This window comes from Cynoglossus semilaevis, chromosome 1 (genome assembly GCF_000523025.1).
Source record: "Cynoglossus semilaevis isolate Cse_v1.0 chromosome 1, Cse_v1.0, whole genome shotgun sequence".
In the NCBI taxonomy this organism is placed as follows: domain Eukaryota; kingdom Metazoa; phylum Chordata; class Actinopteri; order Pleuronectiformes; family Cynoglossidae; genus Cynoglossus; species Cynoglossus semilaevis.
The window spans coordinates 27,049,941-27,077,382 of NC_024307.1; the positions used below are offsets into that span (position 1 = coordinate 27,049,941).

A 27,442-nucleotide genomic window follows, 5' to 3' on the forward strand; every position below is an offset into this window, starting at 1 on the left:
CAAAAACTATACACTTTGTTCAACAGTGTTGGATTTAGTGACATCTAGTGGTAATACGTTATCTACTGTACCATGTTCGAATGTCCGGATATCACTATTAATGTTCCAAAACATAGAATGACTTTTATTCATTTCAATACGTTGGTCTCCAATGAAATGTTTATGCTTGATATATGTAAACTAGCCGTTGATTTTAAAAAGTGTTAATTACATTTTATTAAGATCAAATAGTAAAAGAATAGCCTTCGAAATAGTTTGAAAAACGTTTGGCAAACAAGTAGACCTGTGTCCTTGCACTCGGGCTAGTCGAACGTTTCCGGAAACTGTCGAGCGATGACGCCGAGCGTCCGCCGTAGCGACGCTTGTAGGAGTTTGTAGACGAGCGGAGGGAGCAAAATGGCGGACGAGGATATTACGCTTGATGGAAAACCTCTCCAGTCGCTCAGAGTTGCGGATTTGAAGGCCGCTCTGGAGCAAAGAAACCTGCCGAAAAGCGGTCAGAAAAACACGCTTGTCAAGCGTCTGAAAGGGGTGAGTTTTCCTCTGTTTTTGTCGTGCCCGGAACGAGTCTGTCTAAGTTCAGTCGGAGAGAGAAGGGGGGGCTAACGTTATTGAGGCCGTAACAGTGTGTATGTGTGTGCATGTATGTGTATGTTCTCGGAAGCGGGAATACATTATCCGCCCTGCACGCCAATATAACACACTAACAACACTTTCTGTACTAAGTTGTTCACATATTGACAGCACCAATAGTCAGTCAAACCAAGTTCTTACTTAACAAGAGGAAACACGCCGCACATCGTGTTGCTCACAGTTAGTGTGCACCTGTCAAGTCGAGGCCTAAGCTTCAGTGTGAAGCGAGCGGCTACACACTGTGTACAGTAACGTGACCGCGCGGCTAGGGCGCGCGTACGTTTGTGTACAGCGTCACGAGTGCGCGCATCGTCGTGTAAACACTCGCTAAGTTGTTGGTCTTTTATTTAACTTGACCACAACACTGTTTAATTTGTACTAGACTTTTCAGCAGGTCAACAGCTACAACAGGGCCGTAGCAAGAATTTAAAGACAGTGGTCATGTTGATGGAGGTATTTATTACCCCCCACAAAAATGAAAGACTCCCCACAACATTTTCAAACATACTGGCTTAGTTTAGAAAAGCTTAGTTATTAATTTAATATTTAATACTTTAACAAAAATTACAACCTTAAAATTCTCACTGCCTATCAATCCCAATACTTTAGGACTGCTGTAGATGTATTACATAAAAAAAACAATGAAAGCAACTGTATCTCCATGTAAGATCTTAAAGATGTCTGCATCTGCATCTTATTACTGATTTAAACAACAAGGTCTGATTCTAACATGATCTTACACAATATTTTAAATTAAACAAACGTATATACTTGTAAATATGTTTAACTAACTACTACTAAAACATGTCATTATAAAGATAGACAAAATAGTTGGGAGGAATGGGAGTAGCTTGCGGCAATGGTGAAGCACTTTAGAGGGTTTTGTAATCACAATAAAGGTCATGCAAAAAAGTACTATTAGATACATTTGTTTAGGTTAATTTATCTAAAGCATACAGAGGGTTTTTTGTCAAAACAAAAGATGGGATAATTGTGGAGATTTGTTGGGAATAAAAAAGAAACAAAACGTATATACATATATACAGTATATATACAGTAAATATATATATATATAAACGTAAAGGAGGAGCTGCTGAATTTGGTTGTACAAAATCAGTGTTGGAGTTCAAACCAAAGCCATTAAAGGATCTCTTTAATGCCATTAGAAGATGTCTTCTTTGCCAGACCAATGTCACATAAAAGTCATACCTTTCTAGAATCCTGGTAACAAAGCTCAGAGAATAGTGTTATATATCGCCATTAAAATTAAGTTAAATGGGAACCAGTGGTCAAAGCTGAAAAACAATGGATGGATATCCACGACGAAATGTTGGCGTAAAGCCAACCATAAACTAATAATGACTGCAAGACACTTCAAGTTCAGCTTACATAAAAAGACAGAATAACTTTTAAAACTATTCCCTTCTTGCATCTTTGACAGGCCCTGATGCTAGAAAACCTACAGAAGACATCCTCCTCCCACATGCACAGTGGGCTGCAGCCCAACTCTCAGGTAGAATAAAGCTTTTCTTTTGGCACAATTAACTACATGAATTCTACAGTTTTACTGACATATGTTTCCTTGTCAGATAGGGGAGGAGATGTGCCAGAACAGCTTCATTAAACAGTACTTGGCCAAACAGCAGGAACTACTTCGCCAGAGACTCGAGAGAGAGGCTACACAAAACGATGAGGCAGATGGTAAAAATGATAAAATCACATTATCACACGATCAATGACTTAAAAATGTGACTGACATCTTTCAAAGCTATAGTATTAGTACCAAACTAAAAAAAAGAGTCTGGTTTTTATGGTCCACTGGGTTTTTCTCACTTATAGAAAGCCCATCAGTTCCAGAGGAAGACGAGGAGCACTCAGAAGACAATGACAGTCCTTCCTGTGTCACTGAAAAGGTTAGATTTTCTCAGTGGTTTGTATTCCAGAAAGGTACAAACCATTAAACCAAATGTCATTGTCTTTGCTCCACAGAATTGCCCAATACCCTCTCACTCCACACTGACTAGGCCAGGAAGAGCAGTAAGTGCTGCGGTGGTGGGTCATGGGTTTATGTCCATTCAAAGCCAGGAGTCTCCTGAGGCTCTACAAACTAGGGTGCAGCGAGCTGTTGGACATCAAGAGCCAGTGCCCTCTCCTCCCCGTGCTGTAGCATCTCTGTCAGTGCGCATTTTGGGTGAGGCTGATCGGCAGGGGTTGCCCCCTGCTGTGCCTAGGGTCTATGAGAAGGAGGGCACTGCACCGAGTCAACCAGGATCTGCTCAGTCTGTTCTTCACTTGAGCAGATCTGCTGGGGTCACAGCAGGAAGTGTCGTCCTCAAGGATAGTAGTGATGATGATGATGACGATGATGATGGAGATGATGAGTGTGAAGATGATGAGGATTGGGGGTCGCAGCCTGGCAAGGGTAAAACTGTTCCTCCAAAGCCACAGCAAATGCCCTCAACCATGCTTTCGTCAGGAGGGAGGTCCAAACGCAAACTTCAAGTTCCACAGCACATCCCACCACCACAGGCACAACACAGCCCCATGCAGTTGCGCCACCCCACTCCTCCTCCTTCACCTCCTTCTAACCTCTTTCCACTTCCTGATACTCCAAAGCAGAGTCCACCAGAACCAGATGACCAGGACAGAGATGTTGCAGAACCTGCACTCGACCGGAGGGCAGCATCTTTTCTGCCTCCTTCCGTACAGATGCAAGACTCAGACTCAAGCTCAGGGTCCAGCAGTCCCGATCCTCCTGCAAAGTCTAAACCTGGACCTCTTTCTCTGCTTGTGCATAAGATGGAGTCAGAAGGGGCTTTTCAAGCATCAATGGAAATGTCAGAAGATACATCTCACTCCACGGCCGGATCCTCCAGTGAATCTCCTTTGCAAAAACTGAAAAAAAAGAGGCAAGAAGAAAATATAGAGACTGAGGTAGAGACACAACTAAAGAAGGTGAAGGAGAGAGGTGGGCAGCAGGTGAGAGAGAGAGAAGAGCATTACAGTGAAGAAAAGAAGAAAGACAGAGAAAAAGAGCAACATCAATACAAGGAGAACATGGAGACTAAACTTAACACAGCAGAAAATGAAGGTCGAGGGAAAAAAACGCAGGATGAGGTGGAGATTAAAGAGGAGAGTGGACTGAAGGAAGAGAAGGACATGAGGCAGAAAACAGCAAACAGAGACAGGAAGGTTATGACAAAGCAACGAGAATCTGATTCATCAGATTCTGACTCCAAATCAGACTCAGCTTCACAGTCATCATCCTCCTCAAGTGATAAGACCCTCTCAGCTAGGCAGAACAAGGTTAGTGATCCACCCACACTACTGACAATAATAAGAGATCAGAAAAGGTGTTTGTGAACAGCATGTTATGGTTTACAAATGGAAAGATTAATTTGTAGATTTTAAGAACCCTCTCTTAATTTTTTCAATAACCTATAATTGTTCATGATTCATCAATTGTACAGCTGTTGGGACAAACACACAAACAGAAGGTGGAGGAGGAACATAAGACAACCCTGACTGAGGAGGTGAAGAAAAGACACTTGTCAACAAGGTAGGATTTTTTTCTGCAACTTTTTGAAATACGTGTGCAAAACAACATTTAATCATGAGTCGATATTTTTGACAATTAAACAATGTAAACGTTTGAATCACTAGTACCTGTCTTTTTACAATTGCAGTACATTGTTGAGACAATAAGGTTGTAGTTGTGAACACAAAACATATAATACAATACATTCAGGTTTGGAGGCTAGTAATTACCTAAATGCACTTATATAGACATTACTGTTGTAAAGTGGCCAGTTATTGATGGTCTAGGGCAGAGGTAGGGCAGTAGATCATGAGCAAATAAAATAAACATAAAAAATAAAGATTTTTTTAAATATTAAATATCTAGAACTAGATCAGCAACAATACAATTGTTGGTTCATATTGTACCATACAATGACAGCTATTTAATCAAAATATGACCTCTATATAAAGTATATTCAGCTCATGTGGCTAAATATATATTAAATATTATCAATGTAGATGGTCTGGTCAATTCAAAAGTAGCTTCCAAGCCAACAAAGAGTGAACACCCCTGGTCCAGGATAAGCTAATCATGCTAACCTTTCTTTATGTTCTTTTAAGGTAGGTTTCTAAGATTTTAAATGCAATTCAGCTCCATAAAGTTACATTACTAGCCTGATTGCATGTTTCCGGGCAGAGTCGATCTAGGGCAGTGGTGGCTTAGTGGTTAAGGAACCAGACTTGGATTCAGGAGGCTTCATGTTCGAGTCCACCAGCTGCTAAGTTACCACTGAGGTGTTCTGAGCATGGTACTGTCCCCACACACTGATGGGTTAAAAGCAGATGTTGATGCATTTTGTTGTGTGCAGTGGTGTGCTGTGTCACAATGACAAGTAGTTCACTTTCCTTCCCTTTCCTTTTGTAACAGTTCATCCCCAGAGTGTCTCAGTGACAGGAATTCTAATAAATAGTATTATTTCTACGGCTTAACACTGCACCAAGTGCTTCCTGTACATCATTATTGGTGACCAAGGAAACAATTTTATAAAATATAACTTTATTAAATAACTGGGTTTCTTTCATAAAAACCGTATCCCACTGAGATTGGAGATTCTTTGTGCATCTATTGAATAAATTGTTTGTTGTTTCATATAATTTAATGGCAGAGACCTTCACGGTCAGGATTGTTTTAAAAGAGATAATAGTAATACTATTTTCTATTCTTAATGTTTTTTAGCAATAAAACTAGCTCATGGTTGCTAACTTTAACCGGATGCTTTTTTTGTCAGGCGTTCTGTGTGGACAGACCCACAGCTATTGTGAGTAGTAATCCCGCTCATTTTCTACTTTTTGTCTCCTTTTTGTCCAATATCGTTGACATGACTCTGATTTTATAACAACACGGCAGTGTAGCTGGTTTCCCATTTCCGTCGAAAACTACACCTTTATGCAAGTTACGTAGCCTTTATTCTGAAAGTCCTCGTAGGACTTTTCTTTTTTTTTACACAGGCAGACTTGACGCAGGTCTCTGCTGCCAACATGGCTGCCGCGCATGCATTGCATCCCTGAAACCGACGCAGTGTGCGGCTAATCATTAAAGGACAGGAGCGGAATTCTGATTTATTTTTCGTTAGTTTTACCAGCAATCGCTGTCGATATTAATCCGAGCCTGATCGGTATAGGGGCCACGCCGTAGATTGTTATCTCGGTGGTTATTTTCGAGGCCGGTCATCATGCTGTCTGAAGGCAACAAAAACGGGTAAGAGTGAGCCAGAGGGCGATCCAAGGCTTTAGTTTTCCGGCTGCACTTTGACTCCCCGCATTAACAAACCAACAGTTCCACAACGTAGTCACTGTCCGCATGTCTTTGGGCCTCAAAGTATTTTTGATCGCCGGTTTGCCTTGAGTTCCTCGTCGGTTATGTATTATGTCATTAGATCACATTGGCCTGGTTGTGTGCGTGTTACATGTGTGAGGAGAACCGGGGGTGGGGACCTCAGTGTGAATCTTTTGTTGGTGGAGCTGGGAACGGATTGTAAAAATAATTATTTAGTATAAGTATCGTTTCGGGGAAGAATTACTGGCTTTAATTTATATATTGATCTATATTCTGCCATGTGAAAAAGTTTTATATTTTTTATATTATTGAGTGTCTGGGCAGGATTTTTAAAAAATCTGATCCAGATCCATTTGTTACAGATGAGTTTCAAGGAGTTTTCATCCAGACTTTGCTTAAGTCTCATTAGAACTGTACTCCTTGTCTGAACCCAGCAACTCAGGGTCTGTATTTTTTATCTTCACCTAATTGTTCACCAAACATGGTTACTGAATCCTCTTTCACTGTTTCAGGGCTGATATTCTACCCCCACCATGCCGCCCAGGATCATCTTTAAGATGCATTTCTTTTTCTTTTTGAATCTGAGACTAGTTCAATCCTTCATATTGTGTCAATTGTGAGCGATCAGCAGTTACATCAGTGCAGATAATTCATTATGCACATTGTGAATGAAAAATTCAGATCACTCCTAATTTCCCGCTAACATCATAAATGTGTCTTGTCAATCGTGTAATGTTCTTTTGTTCACGATGAAAATCCATGTCAATGTCAGTTTACAGTGGACTAAGAATTTCTACAACCAATCCTCAGTTATTAATTATTATTAATACTCCGTTTTTAACAGTACAGTGGAAATGGCTCGCTGTCTCTCCTGTGTAAAAAAAAAACTGTACTGTAGGTCAAAATGAGACATCCATACCAGAAGTGAATACACAAATGGATTGCAATTGCTTTAAAAAATTCAGGTCTTGGTACTTCACTCCCGATCTCTGAAGTTGTACCATGTAGCTCAAAGACACAGTATCCTTTTATAACAAACAGAGGTTTGTATTTTTGTCACAATTGTGTGTCTGATCTTACTGTTGTCAGGGGAGATCATTAAAGCAGACATCTGTTAGCTGTGTAGTCAGTGAGAATCGGCCCCCATGGTGTGATATAATTCTCCCAGCTGGCATCACTGCTCTGACACGTGTTCACTGGGATACGACCACATATGTGCGTTGATTGGTGATATGCTGTGCCCTGTTTTTATGATGATGACTCAAGCCATTGGAGCAATGGGAAATGAGTGTCAGGCTTTTGAGTTCCACTAAAGTTCTACTGATGTGACATTCAGTCAAACCCTTGTCTTGTATGTTCTTCATATGAAGAGAACATTGCTTGAGGATGTGCTCCACCTCCAGACTGCTGCAGTGGTGCTTTTTGTATCACATGTAGGCAGTAGAGGAGGGTTTAAACAGGGACAGCAGGGAAATTAAGAACTTAAATGTAGGTTTTGTAAAGATACCACTGAGCATGGCCCTCATCAAGGTTTGGAGATTTTCTTTACATGAGGACAACAACTGAGGAGTTGTCATTGTCTCAGCAGGATGGTCTATTCCAGGGGTGTTGGTGACCCTGGGTGTCATCTAACTAGTAAGATATTAATAGGAAAAGAGCATGACCCAGATCACTGGTTTGCATCAGCCTCTCTCTCTGCATCTCAGCCTCTACATCATTTTATCTCCTTACACAGTCCTGCTACTTTGGTAACAGTGCCACACTGGTGGTCTTTGTTGTAACTGTCTTGCTTGAGAGCTCATGAATGACAGTCATCTTTGTTGTTAACCTTCAGTTTGTTTACATTGTGTGTCAGATATTTCCTTGTATCTGTTATTGTAGAAAAGAAGATTTTACTGTTATTAAGAAATGACCAATAATAGAAATGAAGTTACAATAACCTCCCTCACTCCTCACCCTAAAAGTTTCTATTTTATGCAGGGAGGTGTCTGAGCCCAGTGCGGCTGCTGTGACAGAAGTGGAACCAGACTCAGAGAGTTCCATGGCCGATCAGCCGGCATCTGGAGCTGAACCGGAGAACAGCGAGAACCGCCTGGAGGAGGTAGGGAAACCGATAGGGTGGGGTGGCCCAGGGCTTTTGTTGTGTCTCTCACTAACCTGCATCCTTGCTCAAATTACAAGCATGTGAAGTTGGGATGGGTTACTCAACACCAACTCAATCCACATGGTTTAACCAACATTCATGTGTTTTTTTTTCTTTTGTGTTTTTTAAAGATGTTTTTTTTTTTCAGGCCCAGAATCTGGTCTCAACTTCCTTAATCCTGTTAAATTAAACCTAGTGGTTGAATTGGAGTTGAGTCTTGAAGTAAATAGAAATACATGCATTCTTTAACTTCAACTAATAATTTATAACTAGCTTATTCACCTGATGATCTGTCTTCTTACTGTGTCTTTAAGCTGATGCCTAAATACAAGACAATTATTAAACCTGCAGAAGGAAATTAATGACAAAGTATAAAACCACCAGCAGCTCCTGGTTTTCTCTAAGCTCCAGTTAGTTTGGCAGAGCATCATCCAAAGTGGGTGATAATTATTTTGTGTTTGCATCTGACTTTTTCAATTCTTTTGGTTTTTTGCTTTCTTTAAAACAGTCTAAATGTTCATTGAACACACGTATGCAGTTGTCCATTCCAGTTGTCCTATTCATGTTTAATTAATATTGGAACATTTGAAATCAGGATTTTCCCTTTTTGAAACCATATGACTTTTCACATACAATTTAACATCATCAGCATAGTGATTTCAGAATGTTAGAATTTTTTTGTGCTGATTAGTGATATGTTTTCCTGTCAACATTGCATGTTCTGTCGGAGCTACATCTGCATGTGTCTTCATTGATATGTCTTTGTAGGAGGGATGGGCGATGTTTAGGTGGGGCATTCATTCCTCTGCAGATTTGCATGAGTCATGGAATCTTGAGTGTGTGCGTGTGTGCACGCACGTGTGTGCGCGTGCTGTTTCTTTCACTCTCTTCAGTCTCTGCTTCAGTCTCTCTGCTCTTCTCTCATTTTGTCACGGCCTTCACTTTTATTCGCTGTCTCTCTTTCCTTCTCTGTCTCCATCTGTTGCCCATCATGAACTCTCACTTTATATATTTATGGTGTGATTGCTGTTTAAACCCCCATTGATTGCTTTGTTATGAAGGTTCCCATGCCTCTTCCATTGCCCCTAATGGTACCTGCTGCGTACTACCACCAACACCAACACCACCACCTCCTCCACTCCTACTCCTCCTGTCTCGCTATGCCCAAGTGCGTCGCTGGTACCTGAGTTAGGCCCAGAGTCTGCAGCCGTATGGCACTGAGTAAAACCCGAGCCTGAGGCCTGCCCCTGTTTCTGTCCTGTGATGCGCTGAGCCAGCAGGAACTGGATTTTGCTTCAGATCACCAACTACAGCAGTGGCAGCCATGGCAACTGCAGCAGCACCAGTTGTCATGGTAATGCAGCCATGGAAGTTATAAGCCTGCTTGCTGATCTGAATTGTACTGGACTGTACTAGTCTAAATGGCAGGGATGGGAGATAAATAAGGAGATGTTTTCAATCAGTGTCACCTCGAACGCTCCCCATATCCTCCTCCTGTTTCTCTGAAGACGTCTCAGGTCTGCGTCCTCCAACATCTGTGCCAATGTCTTCTCAAAGTCAGATGAAAGACGAGCCTCTTCATCTCTCTATTTTCATTTGATCCTTCACTGCCCTCTGCCTGTGGGGTGGAGTAATAACTTTGGACAGAGAATTGGTGTCATAACTCACAGTGACCAGAACCTGTGAACCATCTGGGAGTTTTTAAGACTGTTTTCGGGACCACTCGGTGACCTTCTTCAAAAATATGCTATGAGACCTCTTCTGTCTGGATAATCTGTTACAAAACAATTGACTTCCACTCACACTTTGAAGCATTTGGAACTGTAAAAGCATTGGGACTATGTCTGGGCAAGTGACAGTCATGGCACTGATGGGCTGAAAGAACAGTTTTATTGAGGATTGGATTCAAAACTAAAGGACAAATGACTACAAATATATGGACAGACTTCATACACGGTGGTGCAGTTGTAGATTGACAGAACCAGAGCTAAAAGAGTGGCTTATTTCAACACACCATCAACGTCCTCCTCTACAGCCACACCTTTGTTCAACTCAACAAAGCCTGCAAGTAAAGTTTTCACCACTGGGTCTGAAAGACAGCACCACCTCTTTATTTTCTGTTAGCCGTTCTCTTTGGTTAATCCACAGCCTGGTTACTGCATTTTTGATGCCTTCATGTGAACTTCCTGCCTTCGACAACCTGCCGTAATACGGACTCATCAAACCGGTGAACAAGAAACATTGGGTTTTCAGACTTTTTGGCCGACACAAAAACTGTGAAGTTTGAAAACAGAAATGTTTGTGTGGACAACTCCCAGAGTTTTTGTCATCTCCATACTCTCAAGGATTAAGAACTCTGAGGATTATAAATAAACATCGATAAAGAACACGTTCAAAACCTGGCATTTTAAAGACATAATTTTGACATTTGTGGACTAAGCTAAGAACCTCATCCAGACCCAGCTAGAAGTTTAACATCTCAACCCCCAAAAGACTCTGAGATCAGCAGTCAGTCAAGAAAAGCTGGTCTCCAGGCCCATTCAAGAAAAAAGTCCAAACCTGTGATCAGTTCCTGCGTGGTGGCTAATCTGCACAGTCAAATCCAGCCCCGCCCTCTCACCTCTGCCTACTCTGATTGGATCCTTGTTGCCTAGATACAGTACACACTGTCGTGAGGTTGGGCCATAGTCAAGCCAGTAAGGAATCAGGTGTCCAATGGTTTATTGGTGACAAATGGTTAAACTGAATTAATTTAATGTTTTAAAAACCTTTTTACAGAGGTTTAATGAATAGGTGGAGGGAATACTAGTCTTTAGTATAGAATAATGGTTAAGTTTTGACACCAGTGTAAACTCATCAGACATCAAAATGTGTTAATGATGTAGCAATATTATGTTAATGACAGGCCCACAGATCTGTTAGTGTCCAACACTTTGCTCTTCTTCTCTGCTCCATAGTCGTAGTCCTCAGTGTACTGAGTTCATACTTGGTTCTACGTTGTGCGTGCACTCATTGTATCACATCTTTGTTAGAAATAATTTTACTGCATTTTTTTCATAGTGCCATTAGATATTGTTTTAGCTTTGATTGAATAACTACCATGTCGGGAGAACAAATGTTCATTATTGACCACAATAATTATAGATTAGACTTTATGGACATTGTAATGGGTATGACATCAAAGATGGATGACAGCGTATGAACTGAGATTATTACAGACTGACTACTCGCACACTCAGTGGCACCAGGTCACAGACACATGCCGCCTGTTGTTAAGTATTAAATATATTAAGTCTTATATTGTTTTTATTTTAATTTTAATTGTAATTGTTTACTATGTTGTTTTAATTACAAAAGTACTTTTTGTTGAAGCTACAAATGACACAGTTGAGTTTATGGAGTCAAACATTTTAGCCACATGACACTGACAGGTTTGTTCACCTGTCTATTTCCACATCACTCTGCACTTTGTTTTTGTAATGCCACACCATCATTTCACATTTCCGATCATAGCCTTCTGTCCTCAGAGAGCAGTAATTGATGCTGGAGCAGAGACCAAGAGCCGATCAGTGTCTGGATCATCTGTCGGCTGCAGTGTTAGCTAACGTAGCATTTTAGCCTCTAGGCCACTTTTAACTTCAACTTGCCCCTCCCCCTTCTCCTCCACTTGTCCTGTTTCACCTCTCTGTTGATGCCTGGTTTGGGTCCATCCTGCTGGTTCTCATCTCACCCCACACCCCTGGGGTCTCTGTATGTTCTCTCTTTCTCTCTCTCCCTCTAGAGCACCACAACTAAGGCTTTTGCTGCTCGCAAGATATCCTTGACCAGTGAGTACATCACCACAGTGTTCTTTTTTTTTTGTATCTACCCTGTGTTTCCCAAGGTGGGAGAGCAGGGCTCACGGTGGGGTGTGAAGTCATGCAGGGCTGGACACGGCAATGCAGAAATAGTCCTCAATGTTGATGGGTTTTTTTTATTATATTTGTGCCACAGCGGAAAAAGTTCAGTGAAGATGTAGAGCATTATGAATCTGTGGATATGGGGTGGGACATGACCATAGTCCTACTAAAGGGGGCGCTAAAGGTTGTGTTTGTGAACCACTGGAATGACCTCCATATGTTTCATCCTCCTAGAAAATGAATTCCCTTTTAATTTAATTTATTGTAAAGGTATTATATTATATATTTAATACATATTTGATGTAGTGTTTATTATTAAAGTAACACAGTGTCATCCAAGTGATGAGTGAGGCTCGTCAATAACAACAGCTGTACATTAGTCTCCTCTGGTAATCAGCAGAAGAGCAGAGTCTACTTCCAGAGATGGTGGTGAATTTCCATCACCTGTTGTAGTCGGACAGAAAAACACTAGGATTTGATGCATCTTTGGAATGTGCCATCATCGCATCATCACATGTTTTGACTGGTTAGATGGAATTTGAATAAAGTACCAATTAACACATGAAGTGACATGAAAACTGTTAGACTGTGTCTGCGCTCAGCTCAGGGGTGAAGAGTTTTAAATCTGCATCAACTTGTCCCAGAAATGATGAGCAGCAGAGACATGACTTTCTTCACTGTCTGCTGAATGTTCCCACTGCTGACCCCACAGACCCCAAGACTTCTCCAGCCACCACAGATGGAGGAGGAGCAGGAGAGGGGGAAGCAGGAGTGGCAGCCGGGAGGAAGAGGAGGTGGGGCTCCAGCACAGCTGTCACTGCTAAGAAACCATCCATCAGCATCACCACAGAGTCACTGAAGGTACTGTTCCAGGACAGTGGACTGTGTGTGTGTGTGTGTGTGTGTGTGTGTTTGGGCTGCTGTTGACCTGTCTTCTCTCTTCAAAAGTCTTTGATCCCAGACATAAAACTGGAGGCCGTGGTTGACCTGCATCCAGAGGAGCTGCAGCTGTCTGGAGACGAAGGCAAACAGGAGAACAACCACAGTGACGAGGACAAAGGTCTGAAGATCAGACGCACCGTCACACAGGTAAGAGGTCACGCCGACAAAGACAAGTTTGGTTTTCCTTCCAACACAGACTGTGACGCTCAGTCATTTCTCACAGGTGGTTCAAGGTGACACTCAGGAGAATGGGCAGGAAGAAGATGATGAGGAAGAGGAGGTGCAGGAACAGGTGGAGAAGATGGAGAAGACAGAGAAAGAAAAACACAGTTCCAGAGACAGAAGGAAGAGCAGTGTTTCAGAGGAGACCTCAGAATCTCAGACATTTGCCAACATGGATGGAGATGTCAAGAAAGGTGAAGGACATCCCTGATTTTTTTAAAATAAATGTCTGACCCTACATCTTCTCACATTCTCCTCCTGTTTTCAGTCACCCCCAGGGACAGCCTGGTGCGTCGCTCCATCAGTCAGCAAAAGTCTGGCGTCTCCGTCACTATTGATGATCCTGTTTGTGCAGTGAAGCAGCCGTCACCACCCAGAGGCCAGATCTCCAAAATCATCCATGTCACCAACCTGGTGGGTTTGGAACTGATTGACGTTCATCACTTTGGTCTTTATGTTTTTGCTCTGACCCAAACTGAAATTGGTCTTGAGCTTTACCGTCAGTGTGCATTGAAGAGCAGACAAAGTCAGACGTGTTTTTAGTCAGCACACCTTCTCCTGAGGGGGATTTCTTAAAGATTTGGTCTCCCTTTATAAATTATATACCAAAGCAACTGAGAGATTTGCTTTCAAAAGGAGATCACTTTTCAAAAACTTCTATGACCGCCTTGTAGTTTGGGGATTCTGCATTATCACAGTAGCTCGGTTTTTGTCTTTGGTACTCTGATCTGGGCTGCACACATTTGTTGCACCTTTCTAAGGTTTATTGTTACTCCTGCTCTGTCTGTGTTTATTTATTTTGTACCATTATATTCAATGGCTGTCTTGGGTGGGAGAGTATGTGATTGCTGTGTTGTTTGGTTTCTGTTTTGTTCAACTTGTAAAAATTCAATAGAAATAGGACGTGGAAACTAGCAGTGTAGAATAAGTGTCAGCCTTTGGGTCCAAACACCTTTAACAAAAACAGTGGCTAAAATAGATCTGTGACTCAAGTCAAAATATTTCAAAGGGTTGGAAATACAAAAGGAGTTTGTAGACTTGGGCCTGCAGGTGGCGCCAAAAGGGAGGCATGTTGTCAGGGAACCATCAAGCCTCTGAACCTCGTTTGGTTGATGCCATGACTGGGATTGAAGGCAGTGGCTTTTGTTGTTATTTTTCCACGTCTTAAATGAATTAATGTTGGGTTGTTGTTTTTTTTGTTTGTTTTTTTTTTTTTTTTCCCCAAAGGTTCGTCCATTCACTCTGGGTCAACTCAAGGAGCTGCTCAACAGAACAGGCTCGGTCCTGGAGGATGGATTCTGGATTGACAAGATCAAGTCTCACTGTTATGTCACTGTGAGTTTTGGATCCAAAATAGTTAGACAAATTTTTTTATGTTACTAAAACATCAAGTGAAAAAGTTTTTAAAAAATAGTTGGGTTTGAAGATCTCCTTGTATTTTAATTTAAAAAGTTTGTGATGTGACCACCAGTCTTACACATAAAAGTGTGTAAGAACAATCTCAGTCAGTCATTTCCTGTCCTGACAGTACGCCACCACAGAGGAGGCCGTGTCCACCAGGAACGCCATCCATGGAGTCAAGTGGCCTTCCAGCAATCCCAAAGTTCTCAGCGTGGACTTCTGTGGACAGGACGAGGTGAGACATGGCCAAAATATACAAACACACACACCTGTAGACTGACAGCACAGTATGTGTTTAACTGTCAGAATGATTATTTATTGGCTCGTTGTTGTTTTTGTTAGTTTTACTCTTGTTGTTCTGGTTATCTGATTCTGACTTTTGTCTCTAACGCTGTGTCTAACTTTGGACGTCACAGCTACAAACTGTCTAAGTTTCTCATTCGTTACCTTAGCATCAAACATTATTTTTCCTGCTTCTTCACTCTGAACTGATTTGTCATCTGTGACGTTGGTGTCCGTCCACAGCTGGACTTCCACAGAGGTATCCTGAAGCCAGAAAAGGAGGTGGAGCACATCCAGGTCCAAGCTCCAGGTGCTCCTCACAACCGACTTCCCCCACTGATGCCGGAGCGAGACAGGGACAGGGAGCGTGAGAGGGACAGAGACAGGGACAGGGAGGAGAAGGACAGAGAGCATGAACGGGACAGGGAACGAGGAGCAGCTGGAGTTAGGGACATTTGGGCCGAGCGGGAGAGAGAGATGGAACGCCGTGAGAGGGCACGCGGTGAACGGGAATGGGACCGGGACAAGATCAGGGAATATGCCGGACCCGGAGAGGATGAAAGGAGATCCCGGTCCAGGGAGAGAGAGCGAAGGAGGAGGGAGCGGGCCAGGAGTAAGGAGAGGAAGACGGACAAAAAAGGTAGAACTTCTGGCTCTAGCTGTGAAGAGGTTTGTCAGTGCACTGGCACTGGATCAGAGGCTAGAACTTTTCTGATTGAACTGTTTTCTCTCTGAACAGAAAAGGGCGACGAACCTCCGGCCAAACTTCTGGACGACCTGTTTCTCAAGACCAAAGCACCTCCGTGTATCTACTGGCTTCCCCTCACAGAGGAGCAGGTTGGTGCAGCACACGCTGCTGTGGTTGGACTTTCCTGAACCTTTGATGTGGAGACTTGACCCTCACCCACTGTCCTTGGTGCTGATGTCTCTGCCAAACAGCATTTACTAATTTGATACCTTCTATCCACCAGGCGGCGCAGAGGCTGCTTGACCGCACAGAGAGGCAGAAGGAACGTGAACGACGGCGCAAGGAGCAGCAGGAGGAGGAAGACAAGAAGCGTGAGGAGGAAAAGAAGGAGCGTCTGAAGATCAGGGAGAAGGATGGTGGAGGAGGTGGAGGCAGTGCAGGAGGTGGAGGCAGTGGAGGAGGGGGAGGTGGAGGCGGCAGTGGCGGCAGTGCAGCTGGCAGTGCAGCTATTAACAGAGGAGCAGACAGACGAGGAACCAATGGAGACAGAGAACGGGAGAAGGAGAGGGAACGAGGCCGGGACAAAGAGGGAGACACAAGGAGGGACAGTGGAGGTCACAGGCCACAGAGACTCTCTGGTGGACCTGGAAGTGGACGTCGGTCTCGTAGCCGTAGCAACCCTCGAGACAGACGCCGCTGAGGTGATGGAGGGAGAAACAAACGCTGCTGCTGCTGGGAGGGCTTGAAGGGAGGAGACGCAGCAGACAGGAAGTGTGGCTCCGCCTGGTGAAGCATAAGGTTCAGGATGAGAGTCTGCTTTAATTTGTCCACTCTGCTTCCAGAAAATTCTCCTCAAATTTATGCAGAAAAAAGAATGTTGATTACAGTTGGATTTTAAGGAAATTGGGGGTTCGTCTCCTTCCTGCTCCTCTGTCTCCTCCTTCTGTCTGTTCTGTTTTTTTTTCTGTTCCAGAAGAGAATCTCTCCTCATGTAGAGCACAGCGTTGTACCTCCTCTTCCTCCACCCTCTCCTCCTCCTCCTCAGTGGAAGGGCGGTGGTGGTTTCCTCTGGCTGGCCTCAGCATTTTGTTCCACTGAGGTTTGGGTTCCAGCCTGTGTTCTATTTCAGTTCTGTGGCTGCACAGCTCCTTCCTCCTCAGAACCCTGTAATAAAAGCTGTTCAGAATAGAAGCCTGACCTTCACCTATTTTTCTAGGGTGTGTTTTTAAGTTCCTCTCAGACGGTTGGTGTCAGCGTGACTCCACCAGAGAGTTTTTTTTTCCTTGTTAGTTTTATGTCAGATCATGTTTGTTTGTTTTCTGCTTTGGAGGTTTTGTGAGATTGTTCCACCAACCACTGAAGTCTTCACACTGAAGAAATTGAAGACGTGAACGAAAAACACCACAGGACAGGAAGTTCTCTGTCACAAACAGGAAGAGCTGCACCGATCATCCGTGCCTCGGTCTTTGAATCATGTTCAACAGGAGGTGAACACAGTGATGGTCACTCTTTTAATCTTTTTTTTTAATCAGTTTTTAGTTGGAAAATCTTTTGATTTTGTTGTATTTCCCCCCCTCCTGTAAGTTCTAAATGTACTGAGAATTTAAAAATAAATTTAAATTGGTTCTGATTCTCTGGGTGAGTAATGTTTGTTGACTTGTTTCATTTATTGGCTGTGACTTTAAGAACCGGTGATTGTTCAGGACCAGACTTAGATCGCACTATGGGAAAATCACATGGACCAATTGTTCTGCTCATCAGTCATTCAACAGTCAGTCAAAGGCATCGCCACTTGTGGGAATTTGGTCGATTGAAAATAAAATGTGTCATAATTCAGCCATTTGAATGAAGACTACAGAACTGTGTGTATTGTCGACAGTTTTATTCCAGTTCTGGTTACTTTATAAGCAGTATGTTGTCATGGTAAATCCAAGATTGAAATCTTGTGACTTAAAGATGTCTTGGTTCCACCTGCCGTCTCTTTGTTTCTCTCTTGCTACCTTCACCAACAGAACATGGTTAATGCCTTTGTTGACAGTACTTAATGCAGTACTACTCAAATAGTGAAGCGCCAAGAAGGTAGTAGGGGGTTGGGCCTAAGAGGCGTCCAACCACTGACCAGGTGGAACGGCTTTGTTTTTGAGTGGATTGAAGCCATGCTGCATAAGGTGGCTAGAAATTAATCTTGTACGGTGCCGTGCTCAGAGCACCTCAGTGGTGACTTGGCAGCTGGTGGACTCCAACCTGAGGCCTTCCTGCCCCAAGTCCACTTCCTTAACCACTAAGCCACCACTCCCAGAAATCTAGAAGTGTAACTGTCTTTAAGGACAAAGAACCTCAACATCATGTACACCTGGAGTGTCCCTCAGTGTCCCTCAGCTGGGTGTGCCTTCTCTACAAAGGTTATTTAATTGTGATTGGATATCACACCTGACTATCATTCGGTCTCCGTTTGATTGGCCACCGCAGAAGTCACAGACAACAACTGGCATGTCTATATCATTGTTTTAACAAGACAAAATAATTTATTATTCTGCAATTCATTGCAAAAATAGTTTGTGAAACAAGAATGAAATATTTATTACAACGTACAGAAAAAAAAACAGTTATTGTTTACCAAATTTTACAGATTGAAGTAACAAAACTTACAGTAAAGTCAAGTTTAAGTGCAAAATGTTTTTCTTTTTATGCGAAAACAGTTTTAGCAAAAAAAAAAAAAAGTCCCTTGTTCTTCTACAGCAAACAGTAGCCACATTAGGGGTAATAATAATAATAATAACAATAACAAAGCAGTAGTTTTGTTCCCGTTCCCTTAAAAGGTTGTTACAGTAATGGTACAAAAACAGCAGGCAGTTAAAAAAAGACCTGATCAAAGTTTTTATCCACAGCAGTTTTCTTCTCTGGCGTGAGCAGGAAGCAGGACAGTCGCTGAGACGCAAGCGCAATACTTTTCCTTTCCCCGTCAGTGTGTGTTGTGAGGCGGAATGTTGTGTGTGGCGCAAACTCTGGTCATGTGACAGGAGTGGCAGAGGAGGTGGGAGTCCAGGGGGAAGCACTGAGAGCCCGGTTTATCAGACAGCTGCTTACCACACTCCTGGGAACAGGAAATGAGAGACAAGAGGACAGGAAGTGAAATCAGGGGTAAACGCAGGTGGTAATGTTGAGTTTGGTGGCCACGCCCACTTACCTCACAGTGGTAACACTCAAAGTGATAGTCCTTGTTCATGGAGACCACCCTGAGAATCTCCTCAGTGCCCTAAGACGACAAACAGACCAGTTGGTTACAACAACATGTACATGTATGAACAGACTGACATAGTAACAGACTGACATAGTAACAGACTGACATAGTAACAGACTGACATAGTAACAGACTGACATAGTAACAGACTGACATAGTAACAGACTGACATAGTAACAGACTGACATAGTAACAGACTGACATAGTAACAGACTGACATAGTAACAGACTGACATAGTAACAGACATCAGAACTGATTCAGAGTTTGGATCACTTCTGTCAGTCGCAGCTGTTGGTGCTGCGCTGACTTTTTAACAACTTCCTGACTCTATGTTGAGGAGAATCCAGGCAGCTGGTGGTCAAACCCAGGACTAGTGAGGTGAACCTAATAAAGAGGCAGGTGTGAGTCCAGGCGTACTCACCTCAGCCGGCAGGATGGGCTGTAAACAGGCAGCACATTTAGGAGCAAACGTCCTGCAGCAAAGACAAAAGTCAGGAGTTAGAGAAGCTAACGTTAGCTCTGAGGAGGTCGAACAGACAGGTTCAGGTTGGACCAGGTGGACAGACGTGTCTGATGATGATGAATGTGGATTAGATGAAGTCATAACCACAGAGATATAATCATTTTTATTTTATGATATACATTTTTATATAAACTTTGGTTCGTTGAAGCTGGAGCTGTGAGGAAGGGTCTCTGAAAATAAGGTCAATGATAGACAGAGGACGTGGTCGTCAACCAAGGACAAATTATGTTTTTGTGAAAACCCAACGACTCTGCAATAATAACATGGTAACATCAGACATAACAGTGGCTCTAAAATAGCGCCTCCTATCTGTATATCCTGAGCTGAACATGTGAAATGGGGCTGTTTCCCTGTCCTTCACTGGGTGTTCTTTTTTCAGCAGGTGAAGTATCTGTCGTCTCCATGACAACAATGCTCTGATAGACTGTCAGCAGGACACGGTTATCCTTTGGCCTTTGCAGCAGTATCTCATGAATACGTTGAACCTGTGTGTTCAATTTTCAATTCCTGAGACCTTGATTCACCTCAGTCCTCCCAGTCAATATTTATGAAGAATAGCTGTCTACAAGACGTGGGCCACAGGCCCACTGACTCACTTGTTGTAGTCGGCTACACAGTAGATGTTACTGTGCTGGTCCACGGTGAAGGGGACTCCGTCCAGAGCCTTGGAGCAGACCACACAGCGGAAACAGCCGGGGTGGTAGGAGTTTCCCATAGCCTGTAGGATCTGAGGGAGGAGGACAGAGTCAGGGTTAAAAACAAAATAAATGAATTTAACTTTTCAAGATCGTTTAACTATTAGTGCTTAAAGGTAGCTTTAAACAGAAAAGCTAAAAATCAGTCCAAAAAAAATCTCACAAAGATAGCGTCAACATAACAACATTAACATTAGAAATACTTAACTTAAAATGAGTCAACATATATGTACAGCTAAGCCAAGAGTAGCTGAAAAAAGATGACACCACTTGATAGTTGTCTCAAGATAAAGGGTGAGGACAGAAATAAAGACTCAAATATCTCAGTGTTTTCCCCTTTCAGACCATTCAGAGTGAACGCTGAGAAGAGTGTGTGTGTGTGTGTGTGTGTTTGTGTCTCAGACAGACTGGCAGCTCTGTGTTTATATTATGGGATATTTTCTGTGTTCAAACATCAGATTTCTCTGATTCATGCTGCGACAGTCAAAGCAAACATTCCACAGAAATGTGTCCTGGGAACCGACGGAAAGACGTCACCCACTAACTCTGCTCTGTGGGAAACTGCTCTGTAGTGGTGGTGGTGGTGGGGGGGGTGGTCTCTGAAGGGATGGACAGACTGTGGTCTCCACAAAGTATTCTGGGAAAATTTCTAAAAGCTAAAAATGTTCCGGGTCAGGTTCATGGATACGAATTAGCCAAAGTTCTGAGAAGGAAAAGTTCTGGAAATCTCAGAAACAGACGGGGAGGTGAAAGAGTCAAAGAGTTTTGGCCAAACATCGTGACAATAGAAGTCTATCTAGGCTTCTGTACTACACACAACTTCAGATATAGGACATGTAGCTAACAGTTTGACCATAAAAGCTTACAGGTAGCCAACATACGGCTAGTTTAGTTAGCATCAAAAACTACAAATTCACCAAGTTAATAGATTAGACTTAAAAAAAACAAAGTCTAAGAATGACTACGTCTGGGTTCAGAAATCATCTGAAAGACGAAATGAACACCAGACAAAATAGCTAAAAGTACATGCTAAAGAAATCAGGCAACAATAACTACCACACACACACACACACACACACTGACCTGCTCCAGGATGAGGTGACCACACACACTGCACTTCTCTGCCGCAGCTTGAAATCCTGAAAACTGTCAACAAAAACATAGGTTTAGTGAAGGAGTGAGGATTTCTGTCTCTTTCTGCCATAGTGTGTGTGTGTGTGTGTGTGTGTGTGTGTGTGTTTGTTCCTCTCTCACCATGTAATCCTCTTTACAGTACACAGAGCCACTGACGTTGTAGAAGTCCTTGTTCCTCAGAGTTCGTCCTGTGGACGGAGACACAGTCGTTGTCATCAAATCAAACTCTGGTCAGCTGGGTCAACATAACAACACCAACACCACAGGTCGTTGCAATTAATGATTAAGTTAAAAAAAGCGAAAAATTTAGCCTAAGGTCTCTAAAGGTTAGCTAACAAAAAAGTGATGGACAAAACTGCAGACATTAGCCACAGTTAGCACAGGTTTACACCAGGAAAACAACATGGCGTCACTGTGGCAAATTTACTAAAAAAAACCTCACTGACCAGTTACTAAACATTCAGACAATTAAAGCTAGATTCAAATGATGATAAAACCTGAAAGTCAATTTAAAGACAAGTAAAAATAACTGGAGAAATAGAGAAAGGACCAAATTAGGCTCCAAGGAATCGTCCAGAAAAAGAGATAAGACAAGGAGGAGAGGGGGAAGATGGAGGAGGAGGAGGAGACTCACCACAGGACACACAGGTGAAGCAGCGAGTGTGATAAAGGTTGTCCAAGGCCTGGCAGGCGTTGTCCGCTCCGTACACACCCTTCCCACACTTCACACACGTCCCTGATCACACAACACACACACACACACACAGTTAGTGAAGTCACTCCTCAGTTTACATCACATTCCTGGAAGGTCTGTGTGAACTCCCAGGAGTGTAAATCCTCTGGTTCACACCACCAGGGGGCTGTTCACACCGTTCACACTCACCTGTGTAGATGTTACCTTTCAGAATGGAAAATCTGCAGTTATTGGCAGAAACTTCAAGAACTAAAACCACAATAACAATTTTAAAATTCCATCCTTCAAACCTACAATTTAGAGAATCTGGGGATTAAAGCCCAGGAAGAAGAAACCCCAGAGAACAAACGTCTGGAGAGATTTGAGTCGGAACTGGGGTTTTATTCCTGCAGAACATCATCCATGAATCAGTGGCTCGTCTGTCAGTTTCACTTTGTTACTACTTTTGTCACCAGGGGGCGTCAGAACTCAGAACGCAATGATTTCAACAATAAAATAAATGTGTTTCATGTCAGATTTCACAAGAGTGAGGAGATAAAAACCAAGGATGGAACGTTTATAATGGTGTAAAAAAAACATCTGGAGCTGTTAGCTACTAAAATGGAAGCTAGGCTAAAGTTTAACCCAAAGCCTCAGCAAATCAACCAAATAAATACATCAACGTAGTTTAAGGTTCACTAAAGGTTACTGAAAAGATGGGAATATTGGTAAAAAAAAAAATCCCATGTTGACACATTGAAAAAATAATTTACCAAAGTTAGTTCATTGTAAGATAGAATGTTCCGGCCCCACAAGAGCTGTCCTGGTGCCATCGTTGGCTTGCAGGCCTTATGTTGGAAACACCTGCTACACAGCTCATAGGTGAATGAGGTCCACCGGGGGCGTTAGAGAGGGGCAGTGACTTTAGTCCAGGAGGCCACAGCCCTCTGATCTATTTCAGGACCCTCTCGTGTCATTTCCTGTTTCTAATGTGGCTAAGGGAGTGTCACACACACACATATCCCAGAATTCCTCAGGATATTCAGGAACCAACGCTCCTCTCTGCCAAAACCAGAGGCCGACCAGAGGCTCCAGGCTCAGACTTTAATTTAGAGTATGGTTTGGGTCTCAGCTCCAGAACTGTCCAAACTGAGACCGTCCACTGGGTCACGTCCCATGTTCCCCATATTAGACTTGTCATTGTCAAGGAACTGAAGACGAGGATCGTGCCTGTTGTTGTTGTTGTTGTACTTTGTTTTGTTTTTTTTAATTTTAGCTAATTGTGACTTTTTCGATGACTGTTTTCATTTTTACCTGTCGTGGCTCTGACCTTCCTACATCCATCCCAACTATTTGTTGGTCAATCCTAAACAACTTCAGATTAAAAATACACTTTGGTTGAATGTGACTATTCTAAGCAATATTTGCATACTTTTTTTCTGTAATTAACTTTTAGAATTTTTAGCCCCATCAAATATCTGTCAAGGATTGTTTTTAAGATATTTAAATATAAAAAACACTTTATTTTAATCATTACAGGTGTTTCAGCTTTCTCACTTTGTGACTGATGAGCATCTGAATGATGTCATAAGATAGGCCACGCCCACCACTCTTTGACCACACAGAGGGTGGAGACAGGCTGTAACGTGTGCTCTCTTTTCTTCTCTTCACTACAGTATTTTCAATCATTCATAATCTGGACTTTTTAGCTGAGCCTGAACTTGTGACTTCAGAATCTAACCAACAACCTCTGCTCCTCTCCTGAGTGATAATGGAAGGATAGTCCTTTTCCTTTCATTGTTAATGTGCTGTGTGTGTGTGTGTGTGTCAGCTGAGTGTTAAAGCCTCGGTGTTAGCAGCCTCTGATTTCTTCACTACAGTATTGTATGTCCCCTCCAGGCACACATACCTGAGCGGTAAAAACAGGCTGCAGCACACACCGCCCTCACACACACACACACACACATGCACGCCTGTATGACTCACACACACACACACGTGCATTACTGTGGCCTGAAGTCACTCTTGAGCCAAACACACCCTGCCGCAGAGAAACAACACACACGTCTCCCTGCAGACTCACAAACGTCTGTGACTCAGTCCTGGGTCTGGATGGTGTTTGTGTAGTGATCAGTTAATGGCTTGTTTTTGTGTTAGCCCTGGATTTCACAATTAGAACCTGTGACTGCACCAAATACCTTCTGAGTTTGACTACTGTGACGTGGTTCTAGACAGCAGCAGGGATGTTCAAAGTCTGGTCCCTGGGGCTAATTGTGGCCCTGAGAAAAGTCATGTATGTACTTTCAATAACCACTGCTTAATAACCTTTAGTTATGTTGTTATAATGTTCTGACATCCGTTGGATCTTCTGCTAGTTTAATGTTTCTTCTCACAGTTACTGCTAATCTACATTTTCATTCTCTTTTGTCAGTGTTTATAATTTTGGCTAACAATTTTAAGGCTAACCTTTAGTTACTCTTCATGGACAACCTAAGATTTCTGCTTTACTAGCAACATTTTCTGAAGGTTTGTGAGCTTTTCCCTCTGACATTATGGCCTGCTGCTACAGTCGTACATGTCTTTGCAGGTTCTAAAGCTCCATCCATCCATCCATCCATCCATCCATCCCTCCACCCTCCCATACCCACTTCACTCTAACTCTAACCTGGCCCTCCATGATGACATCCAGCTCCACAAGCCTCTCATTTTCAGAGAACTTGTGATCTGACACCAGGCAGCAGAAAGGAACATAATAATAACACGCTGAGGGCGGATGCTTTGAGAGCCAGCGCTCCATCGTGAATACATGGGATGCCGTGCATGTGCAGTGACGGCAGCGGCTGTAATGACAGGCATTATTGGGCCACTTCTGTTAATCGCAGCCTTGTTTACCCTTTTCCTGAAAATGACAGTTAAAGAAAGGAATCTCACCAAAATACTCCTGCCGGTTCTCCACAGCCTCTCTTCCTGGATCCTCCTGAGGTTTCACTGGACCTCCAGCGGAGGAAGGCACTACTGACACTGCCGAACTGGGTTTGGAGACAGCAGTCAGACCCACAGACTGCTCTTTTAACATGAGACCGTCCAGGAGACCCTCACCTTCTAACGCTGCGTCTCTCAGTATAAGTCGGGTCAGCTCCTCCTGGTACCTGGTGCCAGGGAGGTCTGAATAGCGGGCTCTCTCTCCCATCACACACCCTTCTTTGCCTCGTACTCCCACCTGCTGCTCATCCCACCACTCTGGAGCTCCCTGGTAGCAGGACGCTCCTGGACTTCCGACAGCAGGAGGGTAGGAGTGTCGCGTATCGTGGGCCCAGGCCTCCACCGGGGTCATGCCGGCCCGGCCTGCAGCTCCATAACCAGCCATGGAACCTCCACCCGCCTGCATGGAGGGCGAAGGCTGCTGTGGAGGAAATCCTCCAGAGGCGGAGTAACGAGAGTCGTAGCCCAGACTGATGCCACTGGTCCGGTTGCTGCTGCAGCGGCTGCCCATGGGGCTGCCCCCTCCTCCCCCACTGGCCGTGCTGGAGGCAAAGCTGGACCTTGGGCTGACAAGCACCGACTCCTGGAGGCTGAATGAGGAGCAGGGGCTTACAGCTGGCCCTGGTGGGTAAAAGAAGCTTCCTCCTACGCCACCTCCGGTCACATCTGATGGACGATGGGGGGGTTGTGAGAAGGACGCCGGCCTGGTGCTCTCCCACATCTCACTTCCAGTGCTAAGGCGTTTGTAGAAAAGAGCTTCTTGGAGGGAGAGGCGTTTGTGCCTCTCATGCTCAGGGAGGAACCCATGCTCGGTACCAAGGCACCCTCCTCCACTTCTAGGAGCCGATCCATAACCTGTGGTGGTGGGGTATGGCGGTGGGACAGAGAGAGGTGGCGGCTGGGAGAGGAGCTGCTGTCGTCGCACCAACTGCTGGAGCTCCAACGAGTAGCGCCGTTGGTTGAGGGACGTCTTTGAACCGTAGGTCCCCATGGGGTCACACTCCGGGCCCAGACCAGATTCACGCCTCATGTGGGAGTCCACACCTTCACCCAGATAACAGGAAGCCCGTTGCTGTGGAGAGCGGCGTCGAAGCGGCGCCAAGGTGGAGGGGTGAAGCGGTTGCTCCCCCTCTGAGGGCATGGCCCCCACCGTGGTGGAAGTCTGTGGCGAGGGAGGCATAACCATCCCTCCTCCTCCTCCTCCTCCTCCTCCTCCTGCTGATCCTCTGCCAGTCGCTGGAACACATGCATCACTTGTGGTTGCAGGGGCAAGCGAGAACTGGCCGGGTCTTGAGGGCGAGGCAGCTGTGGAGCTGGGAGCTGATGGCAGACTGCTCCCTCCACCTCCTCCAGCACCTCCTGCTGAGCTGCCAGCGTTGGCATTGCTGTTATTAGCATTGTTGGCAGAGTCCTGTTTTTTCTTGGAACTGTTGAATTTCACACTGCCCGAGTCGGTTAGCTTTAACTTCTCCAATAACTTGCTTATCGGTCTATCCATGGTGAAGCCTCGTCGTGTCTGGTGCTGTTTGGTTATTTTCCTTTAAATACCTGTCTAGGCAAAAGTCAAGTCCCTGCAGCTTCACGTCTGAAGTTACAGATTAATGCGGTCAAATACAGTGTGGGGGTAGACGACGAAGTACAGCAGAAAACTTTTAAATAGGAAAAATACTGGCCTTTCTGTAGCTCATCAATTATTTTACACATACACACGATGTAAATGTAAATAAATATGAATCAGATAAATAAAGATGGATTTAAGGAAGAGAACTGCATGGCTGATTTACATTACTAAGGTGAGTCATATGGTTTTCCTTTGTGTGAAACATCCAAAGGCGCAGGTAAGACGTGTCCAAGAACAATCCATCAGATTATTAATATCCGGATTATGAGTTAGAATTCACCTCAAACCTCAGACGAGAAAGGGACATACGCAAAGATCCAGGACACTTGCGAGTGACCTATAGTCGCTGAGGGCCTCCTTTGTGGCCCCTCGTGTGGCTCCACATCTGCATCCTCCCACAGTCCGAACTCTTCTTCAGGAAAAGTCGGCTTTATGTTGTTGTAATCCAGTGTGACTTGTTCAGAAGAAGTTACTTAAAACGTGGAGTTTGAAAAGTGTGGAAGGTTACAGTTTCTTCTTCATGTGGTCTCCAGTGTAGACAAGAAAATAAATCCGTTTGGACACACAAAGTCCAGCCCTGCCATTCAGCTCCGGAAAGAACGTGCTTAGGAATAAAACTATTTTAAAAAGAGACGTGAAAAGGAATATTTAAAACTTAAAATACGTCAACAGGAAACACACGGAAGCACTCTCCAGATCCTTCGCCTGCGTTCGGCTGCTATTATCATCCCCGCTTTTCAAAGAAAATTCCCGGACTTCGGATTCCCAGGAGTAGCGGAGAAGTTTCGGAGACGCGGACGGGAACAATGAGCCGGGAAACCGGTGTCCCGTTACTTTCTGCTCCCTGCGGAGCCGCGCTGGACTCAAAGAGCCTCTGGAGATAAATAAAGATCACTCCCCGTGTGCATTCCACGGTCGACAACTTTGTTTCTTTCTTTCTTCCCCCTAAATAATGACTTACCTCCCCCCTCTTTTTCCCTTTTTCCCCCTTCAACGGTGTCGAGTT

The 27,442-nt window shown here is 43.8% G+C and overlaps 2 protein-coding genes across 3 annotated transcripts; one reads left to right on the forward strand and one right to left on the reverse strand.

Annotated features, from left to right (window-relative positions):
• The first annotated feature begins 312 nt into the window (after positions 1–312).
• Positions 313–17,196, forward strand: acin1b (apoptotic chromatin condensation inducer 1b). Of its 2 annotated transcripts, XM_025058653.1 has the most exons (18): positions 313–531; positions 2,075–2,146; positions 2,223–2,334; positions 2,473–2,546; positions 2,623–3,939; positions 4,104–4,192; positions 5,442–5,471; positions 7,970–8,090; positions 11,914–11,959; positions 12,744–12,892; positions 12,980–13,120; positions 13,197–13,389; positions 13,464–13,609; positions 14,423–14,530; positions 14,724–14,831; positions 15,122–15,518; positions 15,618–15,715; positions 15,850–17,196. In XM_025058653.1, the coding sequence occupies exons 1-18, from the start codon at positions 397–399 to the stop codon at positions 16,264–16,266; spliced, it is 3,753 nt and encodes a 1,250-aa protein (XP_024914421.1). In that variant the 5' UTR covers positions 313–396; the 3' UTR covers positions 16,267–17,196. The 2 variants fall into 2 exon arrangements, with proteins under 2 accessions (XP_024914421.1, XP_008321412.2); XM_008323190.3 differs by lacking the exon at positions 5,442–5,471 and having other exon boundaries at positions 322–531.
• ajuba (ajuba LIM protein) lies at positions 16,839–27,442 on the reverse strand. Its single transcript, XM_008323171.3, has 8 exons — positions 24,765–27,442; positions 21,795–21,896; positions 21,281–21,348; positions 21,110–21,172; positions 19,928–20,058; positions 19,230–19,281; positions 18,754–18,822; positions 16,839–18,660 (listed from the first exon to the last, which is right to left on the reverse strand). The coding sequence occupies exons 1-8, from the start codon at positions 26,311–26,313 to the stop codon at positions 18,529–18,531; spliced, it is 2,166 nt and encodes a 721-aa protein (XP_008321393.1). The 5' UTR covers positions 26,314–27,442; the 3' UTR covers positions 16,839–18,528.